We start from the raw sequence: 13,190 nt of genomic DNA, 5'->3' as shown, positions 1-13,190 counted from the left end.
AACTAACGCCAGCTACGTTCAAACGTATCTAATGAAATATTCATTTCTAAATGGTCACCATTTCGTCACCATTGTTTCGATATTATAATTATATATTATTCATTTTACAGAGAGATATACATATTATGTAATATAAATTGTTAAATAACAATAACGTCAACAATAAGGACGGGCATGGATGACGATAGAAAGCTTCTAAGGAAGCATAAGCTCGAAAGGGGAGTTAAAAATTAATAATAAATTTATATATAGCGCTGGCACATATCGAAATACAGGAAATTTTCAATCATCTTCATTTTATGACAATCTCACTCCGCCAGACCCAGGACACTCGCCTTTGCTCTTCATGGCCAATCCTGTCGATCGACGATCAGAAATTATATTTTCTCGTAAGAAATGGAATTTAATTTAAAGAGAAACGGAGGAGGTAAAAGAAGAAGAAGAAGAAGAAGAAGAAGAAGAAGAGGAAGAAGAAGATGATGATGATGATGAAATAAAATGATGGATTAAATTGGTGATATACTTACTCGATCCCATTTCACAGTTGTGAACTTCCATGGCACATTGGGTACCAAAAGTCCTTGGCTTAATATTGGCATCGGAAGGATCATGAGCGCAAATAGGATCATAAACGGTACCGCATTCTCTCGCGCAATCTTTCTTGTTCTTTTTCGCTTCCTTGGCAGCCTTAATAGCATCCTTCACGTCCTTGGATGCTGCGGCAGATTCCTTTATGTCCTTTGGCTCCTTTATCTCTTTTTGACCGCCTGTCTTCGTATCGGTCGGAAAGGCCATAGTCGTTCGTTCGCTGAACGCGAATATGATGGCGAATGCCAGCGCTGATTAAATAATAAAAGGATAATAAGAATCGCGGACATTTTCAAAATTACACGAATATTTTTCCCAAAATATTTCGTCAAACTCCGCGGCATTAGAGGGAGAGAGAGAGAGAGAGAGAGAAAGCATTGAAGATGATACGCCGTCGAAAGCGAAGAGCTCTCTGAAGAGAGAAGAGGCCTTAATTCGCACTTTTATTGGATGATTGGACTACTTCATTGGAATCAAGGATCATTTTGGATCGAGATCATTGCGGCTGCTTTTGTATGGCCTGATTAGTATAGTCGCTTCGCTCAAGGACTTTCACGGTACGTTCCAATTCCTCTTGCCTTCTATCTATGCCTTTGGGGCATAGCTCTCAACGCGACGAGAATGCCAAATGGCAAACGAGATAGAAATTAATCGTCTTACGAAAGGTAATGTTAAGAAGAAAAGGATATTTATTGGCAAATTGGACAAATTTAATGATTAAGGAAAAACTTTGAACTTTCGAAGAAAATAAAGAGAAAAAGGAAGGAAATTTGATCGAACTATCAAATAAAAGAATATTCATCGAATTATACTTTTCTATTGAGATCCATAGATGTTATCAATTTAATTTCCTCTAAGTAAAAACGTATTCCTAAAAAGTCCTACTTATTGTTTATTAAACTTTATCAAATTTATTTATCAAATGTGTGTTATAAGCGTATAGATGCAAGCTTTGTCAAGTATCACCCTTGTTATCACGACTCACCCAATGCAAATGCTAGTTGCATCGTGTTCTCTCAATGATATCGACTTCTTAGTAGAAGATCTTTTATTATCCGATACGGTTGCGGCTCGCTTTCAGATGGTTATCGAAATGAGACTGACACGGCGCTATACTCCGCTACGACGTTTATAACCTATTCCCTGGAGCTATCCCCACCTGAATAAAGCTTGAGGTGATCGCATCGGGCATGAGCTAACTGCGTAGAGAGCGTATTATGCACGTAAAATGATATGGGGAATCATTTCTCCGTGCTCGAATGATATCTCGTATTGTCCGATAAATCGCATTGGAAATAGAAGAAGAGGATAGGGAGGGAGAGAGAGAAAGATGTTGCCTTTATTTCCGAATAATCTTATAATTTGTTATTACGCTAATCTTATAATTTGTTATTACGCTAAGCGAGATCCGAGCTTGTCGGATTAATTATAATTTATAGTCGGACACATAAGCGCGCACATGGACGATGCATTTATTAAGATAACCTAATTAAACTATTATAAATAAATAAATACATAAGCAAATGGATAATCGAAAAGTGAAAATAAATTAGGTACCACTGAGATTTGACGATCGGTGCCTCTTAACTAACGATCATCGTAATATAATACAATCATCGTATCGACCGTCGTTTCCCTTCAACAATTTCCTTCTCTTCCAATAGATAACTTTTAAACAATTCCACGTAATCCCTCCAAGATTCCTTATAAAGGAACGTACTTCGAAGACGACACATTAACGTACTGCAATCCTCGTCATTTTTCGATCTCTCCTCGTACCTTCCATCTTCATTTTGCGCCATATAATTATCAACGGAGTTGATTACCACTTCGGTTAAAAGGTTCAATCGTTCCCAGGCTGTGCTAGCTTAAAGGATAAGAAAAGAAAAAGAAAAGAAAAGGAAAAGATAAAGATAATAAATAATAAAATATGTTGGAACATCTTCTGATCAAGAGATCAGTAAGAGGAAAAGAAATGTATATATTTCGAGGAATGCATTTGCAATTAATCAAGGTTAACACGAGTTACGAGTTAGCACGAAAATATAAATCTGTAAATCCGAGTAGATATTAAACCGCAAGATCGAATATCCTAACCGGTTGAATTTACGGATAAACGCTCCGTCGTTCATGGATTGCATAATCAGAGGCAAGTATGACCGTCGTGCGTGCATTCGTAACACGCCTTGCTGGATAAAAGGAGAAACTCATACTCGGGAAGTTATATTGGAGAAGGAACGTGAACTTACAAGAAAAGAGAACACGACCTTCTTCCTCGGCCTCGTCCTTATTGGCCTTCTTGATAATCTCTAATTTGGGTATGAAGAGCAACAAGCAAATAACGGCGATGAATTTGACGATCATCTTGAAGAGTACCAATTTAAGCAAGATCTTTGCGAGGGTGAAGGCATTTAATTTTAATGCGAACGGCCAGGAAAGATCTATCCTAGGAAACTCGATGAGAGACGAACTGGTGTGTTCGTAAGGTATACCACCTGAACTATCGTAACCTGCAAACAATAGATTCGTTTATTTTCTTCTTCTCTTTTTATAGCTTATTTGTATCGTCATCGATATTGAAGTGATAAGAAGAAAGTGACAAGAAGAGAAAGGTAAAAAGTAGTAGACTTTACATCTCGGTAATACGGTACCTCTCGCCTCACCTTGCTGATGCGACATGTACGAATTTCCGAAAGGCAATTCGTCAAATTGTTGTGGACGAACAGGTACTCCGTATGTCTGACTAGGCGGACCATAATTGCTTTGAGGTGGACCATAATTGGTTTGAGCCTGCCCGTAAGAATTTTCAGGATAAACGGAGTAATCGTTAAAGTTTATCGAGGATTGATCAGGCAGCAAATAACCGTCGGCAGGTCTAGCTAAGAAGTTATTAGAGCTTGATGAACTATAAAAATTCTTCGTTCTCTTCGAAGAACTTTCCAAATCATTTGGCGTACCATAAATCGTGTTAGGTTCTTTCGGAGCACCGTATTCCGTTTCAGGCTTATAAACTGGCCCTTGAATGTATTCTCGTCTCTTGAGTTTCGGCTTAACATCCGCATGTACCACACCTTCCTTTGGATCTTTACTCGTATGTGAATGTTCTAATGCTTCGAGATAAGTGTCCTTCTTCGTGAAAATTTTGATGTTTCTCAGACCGTCATAATAATTATTACCACCTGACGTAGATATTAAAGGTATTCTTACTTTCTTCGAATCTTTCCTGACATTCGGAGAATATTGAATCGAATATCGTTCCGTTGTCAAGTCGATGTCCGCGATACGAATTGTTTGATTTTTAGAATCCTGATCTTCGGTGTTCCTAGCCTCTGGCATTAGGTTCAACGTAGCGGATACATTTCTATGATTAGATGGCAATGCTTCGCTATGATCCAATCCAGAAACAGACGAACCAATTAATAACAATGACATCCCAATTATATTCGATATTATCCACTTTCGTTCATTTAACGATGTCATTTTGATACCGTTCGTACAGATTCCGGTAGACCTGTCGAAAGCGAATTGAAAAATTTCAATTTAAATTATCGCCATATTATAACTATTAGGTATTATAAATTAATAGGAAGCGGGGAAGCACATTAAAGTGTCACGCGAGGAGATTCCTAACTGACGTTGATTTTCTCCTCCTGAATACAAAGTATTCGTTGTTGACCGTCGTGCATAGGAAATAAGTAGCGGACGTTGATCTTCTTTTGGAAAATAATTGAATACAATGACATTCATACGTATCTATCAAAGATAAAGTGAAAAGATGATTTTTTTTTATTCTTCCCCCATAAAATCTCCTTAATTATTATTATACGATCGAATTTGTTTATTATATTAATGTTTTAAAATTAAATTTATTCATTCATATTGATATATCAAGGTAATATTTTTGCATAATATCTCTGTGAAAAGTTAAAATTTACTACTAGTAGTAAAATTAAAAGTAATAATGTTTTTTCTACGTAACAAATAAAAACTTCAAAAATCATATATGTTCGCAAGGAGGATGGACGACGGTAATTATATTTGCAACAACGAATTATCGTATGAAAAGGAGATCAATTACATGTATCCTCATATAAAAATAATATTTTCAACTAGGCGTGACATTTTAGATCAGATACGTTTAGGGATAAATAAATAATACTTATTTATGCAAAGGGAAGAATTATTCTCTATACTCTGTAACATTTTTATATGTCCAAATGGTTGATTTTACAAGCGTGCAAATTTATCGGAGATAAACTATTAGATATATATATATATATATATATATATATGATAATAATAACAACAATGATAATCTCACCTGTCTTCTTCGTTTGCTCGAATATCCCAAGAAAATGAACTCAAGCGAGTCAAGTAACACTGAGTAAAAAAGTGGAACCGAGTTAGAAAACTAACAAAATACTTAGAAAATCACAAAATACTAAGAGTCATTGTGCACACCTCGATAAATGGTAGTGAATTAAAAATCATCACGTTCGGTTCGGCTATATAAGTCAGGGACATTAGGAAGGGGTAGAAACGTACCGTTTTATTAGGTTACCAGCCTTCTCGCCATCGAACTTAAAACTCTTCTTTCTGTGTCTTTCATACTGACGCTTTCATTTGACACTTCTTTATGCTTTCGTTCCAGAAACGTTGTCGTCCACGTGACCTTTTTTCTTTCGTTCGTTTTGGAATATCTTTTTTGTTTCTTTTTTCGTCAATCACGTGAGCGAAAAGGAGTCAGTTGTTGTCAAAAGGTGCAGTAGAACGTTCGGTGTCAATGAGAAAATTCCATTCGAAATCGTACGAAGAAAATTGTCGAGTCGAAAGGTGTTGGCCCATTATTATGTACTGAACGATACTCTCGATAACGGTCCTACTATCTTACGAACCTCCCACGATTCATCGATCCAACGACACACTTACCTCTATTACTCGCATATATTTCACAGCGTTATTGTTTACAACAATAACAATGAACGCTTCATTTGTCCGTACGGCGGATGTATTTTTGTCTATTAACGATTGAAGGGGCACATTTATTTTTTCTACATTTTCTTCTTTTTAATAAGAAATAAGAATATTAATTTCACGTCAAACTGCTGCCAAAATTTCAGGCTGATTAACGATTATTAATTAATACGAAATGAAAATATGACTTGAAAATGCATAAAAGACATCCGCAATGTCAAAATCTTGATTTTGTTACTCTTCCCGTTAATCGATGATCGCCCAGGGCGTTTCTAAGCAACCAAAGTACGAGGAGTTGGAATATGAGGACGCTTTTGACCCAAAAACTACCTTATTTTTTTACATTCTAAATTTGGAATAATGGATTATACAACGATACAAACGAAGTATATCAACGCGATATTAATTGTTTTTTCTTTTTCTCCTTTTTTTCTTACAACTTTAAATAACCAATAATTCTCATGTCCACGATTTAGATGGATAAAATTCGGAAAGATTCGTGACTTCGTGTTCGTTGGAAAGGATATCCTCGCAACAGCTTCCGGTTTGCACGTTCGTTTCATCGACGTAAACACAAAGGAGAAAAGAATCGAATTGTTCGACGATCACAACAGAGGCAGTGGCGTATCGAATTTATCAGGACACACGGTAAAAAATTTCCTATAGATTTAAATTCGCCCCTTTGTCACAGTCATCCCATTTTCTCATTCGTGTAAAACGGGTTGCATCCGACTCGATCGTATTCGTAGGCCAAGCGACAAATACTCGAAAAGAAGTACTCTTTTACAGACTGTACCGATGTTCTCCGTGGCGGATAAACGATCTAATCCCACTATTAGAATATTCACTTATCCGAGGATTCATAAAATATCCTCTTGTACGAGTATGGAAGAAACGAATGGTTATTTATCATGTACCTTTGCCGGTACGGATTATTTTATAGGATTGACAAGTTTTCCAAATTTTCAACTGGTCGTTTGGCTATGGCAAACTGGTGATAAGGTTTTCGTTAAAAGTACCAAGCTAGAGGATTTCGTTCAAACGATCGCGTAATTATTAAATATTTGACGTACAAGTAATTATTTCGCCTACCTCTCATTGTCTTCCGTTTCCAGATGTTCCCCATTTTCTCCTCACGCAATAGCGCAATTTGCACGAACCACCGGTAAACTCAGCGTTTATCGAATCTGTGCGTCTTCGAAAATTGTCACCTTATATCCGATAGAAATGAAATCTCTCGAAAACAAACTAACCTCCGTTTGTTGGACAAACGATGGTAATCTATTGCTCTGCGATGAATTTTCCAATGTTTTTTCAATAAGCGCAGACGGTGGTAATCGAAACGTTCTCATAGAAGAATATTCAAAATCTACAACGCATCTCTACGATCGTTATCCCTTCGTTGTTGCTTTTAAAGATGGTCTCTTTCTCGTTAATACACGAACAAATGAAATCGCAGTAAGTTTTCTTTTTCAATCTATTCGTTAGATTGGCACGTCGTCGTTATCGAACGTTACTTTTTTTAGTTTTACAGAAAATCATTTATCAGAGACTCGAAAGAATTCTGGCAAAAGGTATGGTCTTCGAATAATAATGAACGCGACCTAAAGCCAGTTCGAGCTAAAGCGCATAAACAAAGGGACAGTTTATTTCTTCACGATGAGACCGGACAAATCACGGAGATTACTATGTCACACGATTATGTTCCGCGCTTTGAAATTGTTTATACGGACGGTGTCAAATACAAAGAGCTTGTAAAGATAGCATCACGGTCCTCTCATTTGGCTGCTATCGATCGATTTGATTATTTGAATATTATCGATTCCTCCGCAGGACAGATTGAGAATAGGATCACTTTGAAGGTGCACGGTCAAGGTCAGTCAAGTTTTACGTTTGCATTTTGTTTTTATTTTTCTCTTTTTTCTTGAAATGCCGCATCGCGATTCCAACAGTGCTCACACACACACACACACATATATATATATATATATTTGTTCTTCTTCTTTTCTATTATGTTTTCTTCTAACAGTTGTTTGCGCTAAGGCACATCCGAACTTGCCGATAATTTTCACCAGCAGCATTACAGGAAATTGTTTGTTCATCGATGTTTCGACGAATAAACCAAAAATCTTAAGGTGCTATCATCTGCAGAAAATTTCATTGGACAAAATGAAATTCTCTAGCGAGGGAAAATTTATAGGAATTGCAAATTCCACGGTTGGACGTATATTTGTTATTGGGAGAAATATCAACGATGGCGATTCGAGTTGCGTTGGTTTATTCGCGCCAAATATCCAAGTAAATATTCGCAACCAAATATCCATATCCAATAGATATTCGTTCATATTTCTGCAATAATAAGATATCAATTCGTTTGATCAGATAACTGATTTCCTCATATACGATCGAAACGATGACGTTATCAAAATCTTGATTCTCCTCACGACAAGGACAAACGTTATGACAGGAAATAAATTGATATTGTACGTATGCAATGTCAAAGGATATATCGAAGAGAAAATAGAATGTGTAATAGATCTGTTAAATCACTTTAAATCTTTACAATATGGTCCAAGAAGAAGCGTGGATATTATAGGTGTACCGTATTTATCGAGACAATTGCATCGAATGGAGATAAAGGTATCGGGGCGATATTTGTCGAGGAGAAGAAAAAAAGGAACAGAGAAATATTTGGAATATTTTTAAAAAACATAAAAAAGACCGAATTTGAATATACAAATGTCACATTGCAGGGCGATTTTAACGATCTCGTTCTGACGGAAGCATTGCCGACGATGCATCGATTAAAAAATATTCAAGTATACGTAGATCGTGATCGTATCATAACTTTTGGATACGACGGTTTGATCGTGATAAGAGATAATACGAATATTCGAAGGATCCTTGCCATTTTTATGGTCCATCATCGAAACGAAGGTGGTATTAGGTCAGCTATGACGATCAACGAGACGATCGTATCGCTCGGAAAAAATGGCGATCTGATAGCCAGCAAGTTATGGTAGACACGTTTTATTTTATTAACGTCATTTTGCTCTCGTAATATTGATTATTTCCACTTTTCTTTTTTCTGTCTTTCTTTTCTTCTCTCAGTCGTCATCACGTCCAATCGATAGAAACGTTCTCGATCGAAGCGAACTCGCCTTTCTTGAATTTTTTCGATCTTCCTTTCAAAGCCGACAATTTATTGTACAACGAAGGACGAAATACTTATTTGGAGAATATTCAAAAAGTTCGATGGGAAAAGGAAACGATAGAAGGAACGTCAGCTCGACGTGCGATCCTTTTAGAGTTAAACGAAATGAAGAGTAAAATAAAACTTTTGCTTGATTCGAACGAAAAAGAAACTATACCGGGACGTCTACCGATATCCTCGTACGATTTGGACGTGGAATATAGAAAGTATAAAATTGAAAGGGCCAGATTGGAACGCGAAAAATTGAAAAGACTTTACGACGAAGAAATCGAGGCACGTTATAAAATTTGTCAATATTTAAGAAAAACATTTTGGGATCGTGAACGCGTTAAAGCTTGCCAACTTAGATCCATATTTGGCGATATTATTGTTAAAAATTATCCCTTTGGTATAGTCGACGTAGATGTAGATGATTTTCGAACGTCGGAAGGGTACTCTATGGAAATACTTGATACCATTTCCAGGTACGTATCTTTTTCTTTGTTTTCTTCTTTTGTTTTTGGTTTGTTTTTTTTTTTTTTTGTTTTAAACGAACACACATCATTTTTACATTTTATCTCGTTTAGACTGGAGGAATATTATCAATCATCAGAACATAATGAAAACGTAATAAATAAAGTAACTATCGAAAGAAATATGAGAAGCGAACTTAACACGATAGATCGATTTTATGAATCGGCTAACAGCGACGAAAGATTCCTTTTATCAGGGACGAGCACTCATAAGTGGATTAAAAATGAGACAATTAAATTGACTCATCAATTAAAACAATTGCGAGATTCATCTCTGAATGGCCTCGATAAAATTAATGTTATTAGAAGTCGTGAGTATTTATTGATGGTAAGTGGTAATTGTTCATGTGAAATGAATCGTTCTCGTTAGACTGCGCAACAAACGTTTCGACGTCGAAAAAGATTAAAGAATTAAAGATTCTTGGATACTATATTTAGGGGAAATGATTTCAAAAATACCATCGATATGTTCGTTCGTTATATTTATAAACATTGAAGTGTGTTCTTTCATGCGGTCACACTTTGTTAGATTTGCAAAAAATATTGTAGTTCGAAAATATTGCAAACAATTTTGTGTCAATAGTCCCGTTAATTTTTAGCCACGTATCGATGTATAAAATTGACATCGATGATATTCTTCTTAAGTACAAACAAGATCCAAGAGTCCAATTAATAAATCAAACATTTTTCTTTCTTTCGTCTCTTTTTCTTTTCCTTTTCATCGTCGATAAACGCGTTGTTTGAAACGATTTAGAATCATTTCAACGTGCTTTTCGACGAAATGAGATCGTTGAAAGGACGAGAAATGGAAACGGCGAGGGAACAAGAAGAGAGATTAAAACGTTGCGCTTTAGAGATAAATTCGATGTTTGAAAATAAATGTACGATCGAACCCTCGATAATACCGATTTGGCATCATTCCGAAATACCCGATTATGTCATTACCATTATTGAGAAGAACGAGGTATCGGATATTTATCCTTACGTTTCTTCGCAAAACGAATCTATCCAAGAGAAGAAAGAAACTTTCAACGAGTGTAATTTAAAACTCTATTCGAAGGATTACAGTTTTTACGCGTCAGCTTTAGAAAAGATGATGGACGGTGTCTTAGAACTTAGGTAAGTATTACGAACGAATAATTTGATTATAATTATAAAAGAGATTTATTTGCAAATAAATATTTCTTTTTCTTCCTAAAACTCTTTCAGATGGGAGGATGAAATAAAGAAAGATATTCCTAAAGCAACTTGCCTATTAGAAAACAAAGCACCGTTCAAGCTTACCCCGGAGGAGATGAAATCTCAGGAATCGTATAAAATTAAAGTGAAACGTTTGCAATCGGAACGGGAAAAGTACCGATCGATTTTGGAAATGGAAATGAAGGAGACAAAGGGTCGGTTGATCATTCATTCATTCTCGAGAAATCTTTTCGTAATATCAATATTCGATCTTCGATAATAGATCCATTCGTGCAGATAAGATAACCAAGAGGTTTATGTCCTTTGACGAGAAATTGAAGAATTTCGAGGCACATAAGACAGCTATGGATTCTTCGATTCTTCAAGAGAAACTTTTAAGGGTTCGTGAGATAAGAAGGTATCGTCGTATATGCAATGAGGATGCTAAAATCGCACGTTTTAAAACGGAAGAAGTAGCCGATATCACGGATAAGGTTCAAAGACTCGTGGAGGATTGCTCGATCTTCGAAACGATCGTCGACGAGTTGAAAAATCGATACGAGAGTCTCGTTAAACGTGACAAAGCCCTCGAAGGGAAGTTTCCTAGCGAGTTCGGTGATTTGAAGCAACCAAAGATCGAACACTTGTTCAGGCATTATAAGAGAAGACCGAGGATCGGTAATCTTGCTTGTACATCTATCACGTATCTAACGGAACTCGGAAGGTGTGTGATAACCAATGAAAAATCCGATATATTGCCGATCGAGTGTACGAATTATCTTCGAAATCTTCAAGCTCTCGACTCGATTCCAAATAACGTTTCATCCTTGATCGATGATATCCATTGGAAAACTATGTGTAAATTAAGAAGATCGAAGATCGAGATGGAGATGAAGGTAAGATTAGTAGAAAATTATTAAACGTCGATACGTTTGCAGATGACAATCCATTTGTATTATAACAATTTTTCAAAACGTTCCATCGATTTATCCCATTTATCACTTTGCGCTTATTTTGGGATACATCGTTAATCAAAATTCGAATCGAGTTTTCTCTCTGTTCTTCTGTTTTTTTTTTTTTCTCTCTTTTTTATAAAATAAAAAGAAAGACGATGCAATGAGGTCTCGTATAATTATTATGAAAGTACCGATATCATCGATGTCGATAAGAAGCGATTTCAAATTCACAAAGGTCAGATGCTGTGTCGTTGAATTGGCCGAAGCGGAACAAACTTTGGCCTTCTATTATAGAAGCAAACTAGCCGCGCAAAATAAGTTGTACCGATCAAAAGCGGAATTGGATAAAGAAGAAATAGAATTTCATCAATACGTGGAGGATAGGGAGATACAATTGGTAATGAAGATGGGACAAATCGAGTTATCTATCCTTGGCCAAGGTCTCGACGATTTCACAGACGTTGTTTTGATATCACGCCGAGAATTTCTTTCAACGAACGAAGAAATCAAAAAAGCTGATAAAGAAAAGTTAATGGCTATCATAAAGTCCGTTAATTTAAGAAAGAGAATATCTTACCAAAAGTGTCGACACGAATGTCTACGATATACATTGAAGTATCTTCTGATGGAATCGAAAAGTATTAGCGAGGTCAAGGTTGGTACCCAACGAACGTAGCAATTTATCTCTGCGTGTAATATTGTCGATTATTTTATTATTCAGATAACGAGAGAATTACAAAAATACTTGGATAAAGTATCGATTGCGACAAATCCAAGAATAGAGTACAAGGAAATCGAACGGAATGCGCGCGCCATGGTAGACGTGAGTTTTCATGTTATTTAAGATTTTCGTACGTTCGAGCGAACGATAACGAATATAATCAAAATTTCAGCGATACGAGAAACTATTGGATAGCGAGAGAGAACGTCTCGAGAAAATCACGAAGGATATAATATATTGGCGAGAGAGTAACGAAAGATTGGCGAACGAAATCGAAAGAATTAAATTGAAAAATCGAGAATTTTCTTCGCAAAGGCAAAATTCCTCGAGAATAAAGGATATTAACTTTCGTAGAAAGAAACTTGCCGTATTTATGAAAAGGACCGAGCTAGCAAAGAACATCAAGGAAAATTACGATCAACTTTTAACATTGCACTCGCGATTAGAGTCGCTTAGACTTCGAATTTATCCGACTCTTCGATTCAATAAATCCCGCTTGGCATAACAATTTTAAACGCACTTTCTTATCGCCGTTGGCATAAGAATACAAACAACAAAACAAGATGAGTTCTTTCCCGACACGATAATGTCGACCTGTAATATTATATAATAAAAATTCCCGTTTTTCGGGTCAATTAATGACCTTGTCGATTAATTTTAATCTATTAACCAATAACATTTCCTAATTATTTTTCTTTTTTCTCTCTTTTTTTCCTTTCACTCTTTCCTCATAGAAGAATAATATATAAATAACAAATAATGTTTCATCTCCTTTTAAAAAAATTAACAGAGCATCTATCTGGTTTGCGCCCATTTCCTTTAACTTCAATTTATATTTATAAATATTTGAATGCGAGACGTTATTATGAAAAGAGACAAAATGTAAGAAGAAAAAAAAGAAAAGGGCTTAAATGTCTTCGTCCTTGCATAATTTTAAACGTGCGCACATATAAATGAAAATCCTTTAAAGTTAAACAGCGGATATAAAGAGAGAAAAGAGGATTTTAACGAAGGAAAGGATATTATTTCGTTAGACTCGAGTTACT

The 13,190-nt window shown here is 36.0% G+C and overlaps 3 protein-coding genes across 7 annotated transcripts; 1 reads left to right on the top strand and 2 right to left on the bottom strand.

Annotated features, from left to right (window-relative positions):
- Nucleotides 1-71: 71 nt before the first annotated feature.
- LOC118449823 (uncharacterized) lies at nucleotides 72-1,734 on the bottom strand. Its single transcript, XM_035884897.2, has 3 exons — nucleotides 1,574-1,734; nucleotides 528-839; nucleotides 72-356 (listed from the first exon to the last, which is right to left on the bottom strand). The coding sequence occupies exons 1-3, from the start codon at nucleotides 1,593-1,595 to the stop codon at nucleotides 298-300; spliced, it is 393 nt and encodes a 130-aa protein (XP_035740790.1). The 5' UTR covers nucleotides 1,596-1,734; the 3' UTR covers nucleotides 72-297.
- A 120-nt stretch (nucleotides 1,735-1,854) lies between these two features.
- LOC118449812 (uncharacterized) lies at nucleotides 1,855-6,764 on the bottom strand. 5 transcript variants are annotated; one of them, XM_085662600.1, is made up of 6 exons: nucleotides 5,050-6,764; nucleotides 4,910-4,968; nucleotides 3,546-4,099; nucleotides 3,240-3,467; nucleotides 2,838-3,098; nucleotides 1,855-2,455 (listed from the first exon to the last, which is right to left on the bottom strand). In XM_085662600.1, the coding sequence occupies exons 1-6, from the start codon at nucleotides 5,110-5,112 to the stop codon at nucleotides 2,202-2,204; spliced, it is 1,419 nt and encodes a 472-aa protein (XP_085518726.1). In that variant the 5' UTR covers nucleotides 5,113-6,764; the 3' UTR covers nucleotides 1,855-2,201. The 5 variants fall into 5 exon arrangements, with proteins under 5 accessions (XP_085518726.1, XP_085518727.1, XP_085518724.1 ...); XM_085662601.1 differs by having other exon boundaries at nucleotides 3,240-3,717; nucleotides 3,796-4,099; XM_085662598.1 differs by having other exon boundaries at nucleotides 3,240-4,099.
- On the top strand, nucleotides 5,923-12,667 carry LOC118449798 (uncharacterized). The gene is given in 17 exon segments (XM_085662819.1): nucleotides 5,923-5,948; nucleotides 6,039-6,186; nucleotides 6,244-6,611; nucleotides 6,678-7,020; nucleotides 7,089-7,437; nucleotides 7,592-7,860; nucleotides 7,945-8,176; nucleotides 8,179-8,581; nucleotides 8,674-9,240; nucleotides 9,343-9,653; nucleotides 9,727-9,785; nucleotides 10,043-10,407; nucleotides 10,498-10,727; nucleotides 10,765-11,363; nucleotides 11,659-12,078; nucleotides 12,145-12,246; nucleotides 12,317-12,667. Coding segments are annotated over 17 exon segments (5,124 nt in total). The 3' UTR covers nucleotides 12,650-12,667.
- The last annotated feature ends 523 nt before the right edge of the window (nucleotides 12,668-13,190 follow it).

The sequence above is a fragment of the Vespa mandarinia genome, chromosome 19, assembly GCF_050613455.1.
Source record: "Vespa mandarinia isolate Hongniang chromosome 19, ASM5061345v1, whole genome shotgun sequence".
Taxonomy (NCBI): domain Eukaryota; kingdom Metazoa; phylum Arthropoda; class Insecta; order Hymenoptera; family Vespidae; genus Vespa; species Vespa mandarinia.
This window is presented reverse-complemented; position numbering and strand designations above follow the sequence as displayed.

What these genes read in the sequence shown, in the direction of transcription:
- LOC118449823 (XM_035884897.2), bottom strand. Translation starts at nt 1,595, where the DNA reads ATGCAACTAGCATTTGCATTGG. An exon ending in GCAACTAGCATTTGCATTGG is followed by an intron (nt 840 to 1,573) that starts GTGAGTCGTGAT and finishes TTATTTAATCAG; the next exon opens with CGCTGGCATTCGCCATCATA. An exon ending in CAACTGTGAAATGGGATCGA is followed by an intron (nt 357 to 527) that starts GTAAGTATATCA and finishes GTCGATCGACAG; the next exon opens with GATTGGCCATGAAGAGCAAA.
- LOC118449812 (XM_085662598.1), bottom strand. Translation starts at nt 5,112, where the DNA reads ATGTCCCTGACTTATATAGCCGAACCGAACGTGATGATTTTTAATTCA. An exon ending in CGAGCAAACGAAGAAGACAG is followed by an intron (nt 4,100 to 4,909) that starts GTGAGATTATCA and finishes CGCTTTCGACAG; the next exon opens with GTCTACCGGAATCTGTACGA. An exon ending in AGGTCGTGTTCTCTTTTCTT is followed by an intron (nt 2,456 to 2,837) that starts GTAAGTTCACGT and finishes TTATCCTTTAAG; the next exon opens with CTAGCACAGCCTGGGAACGA.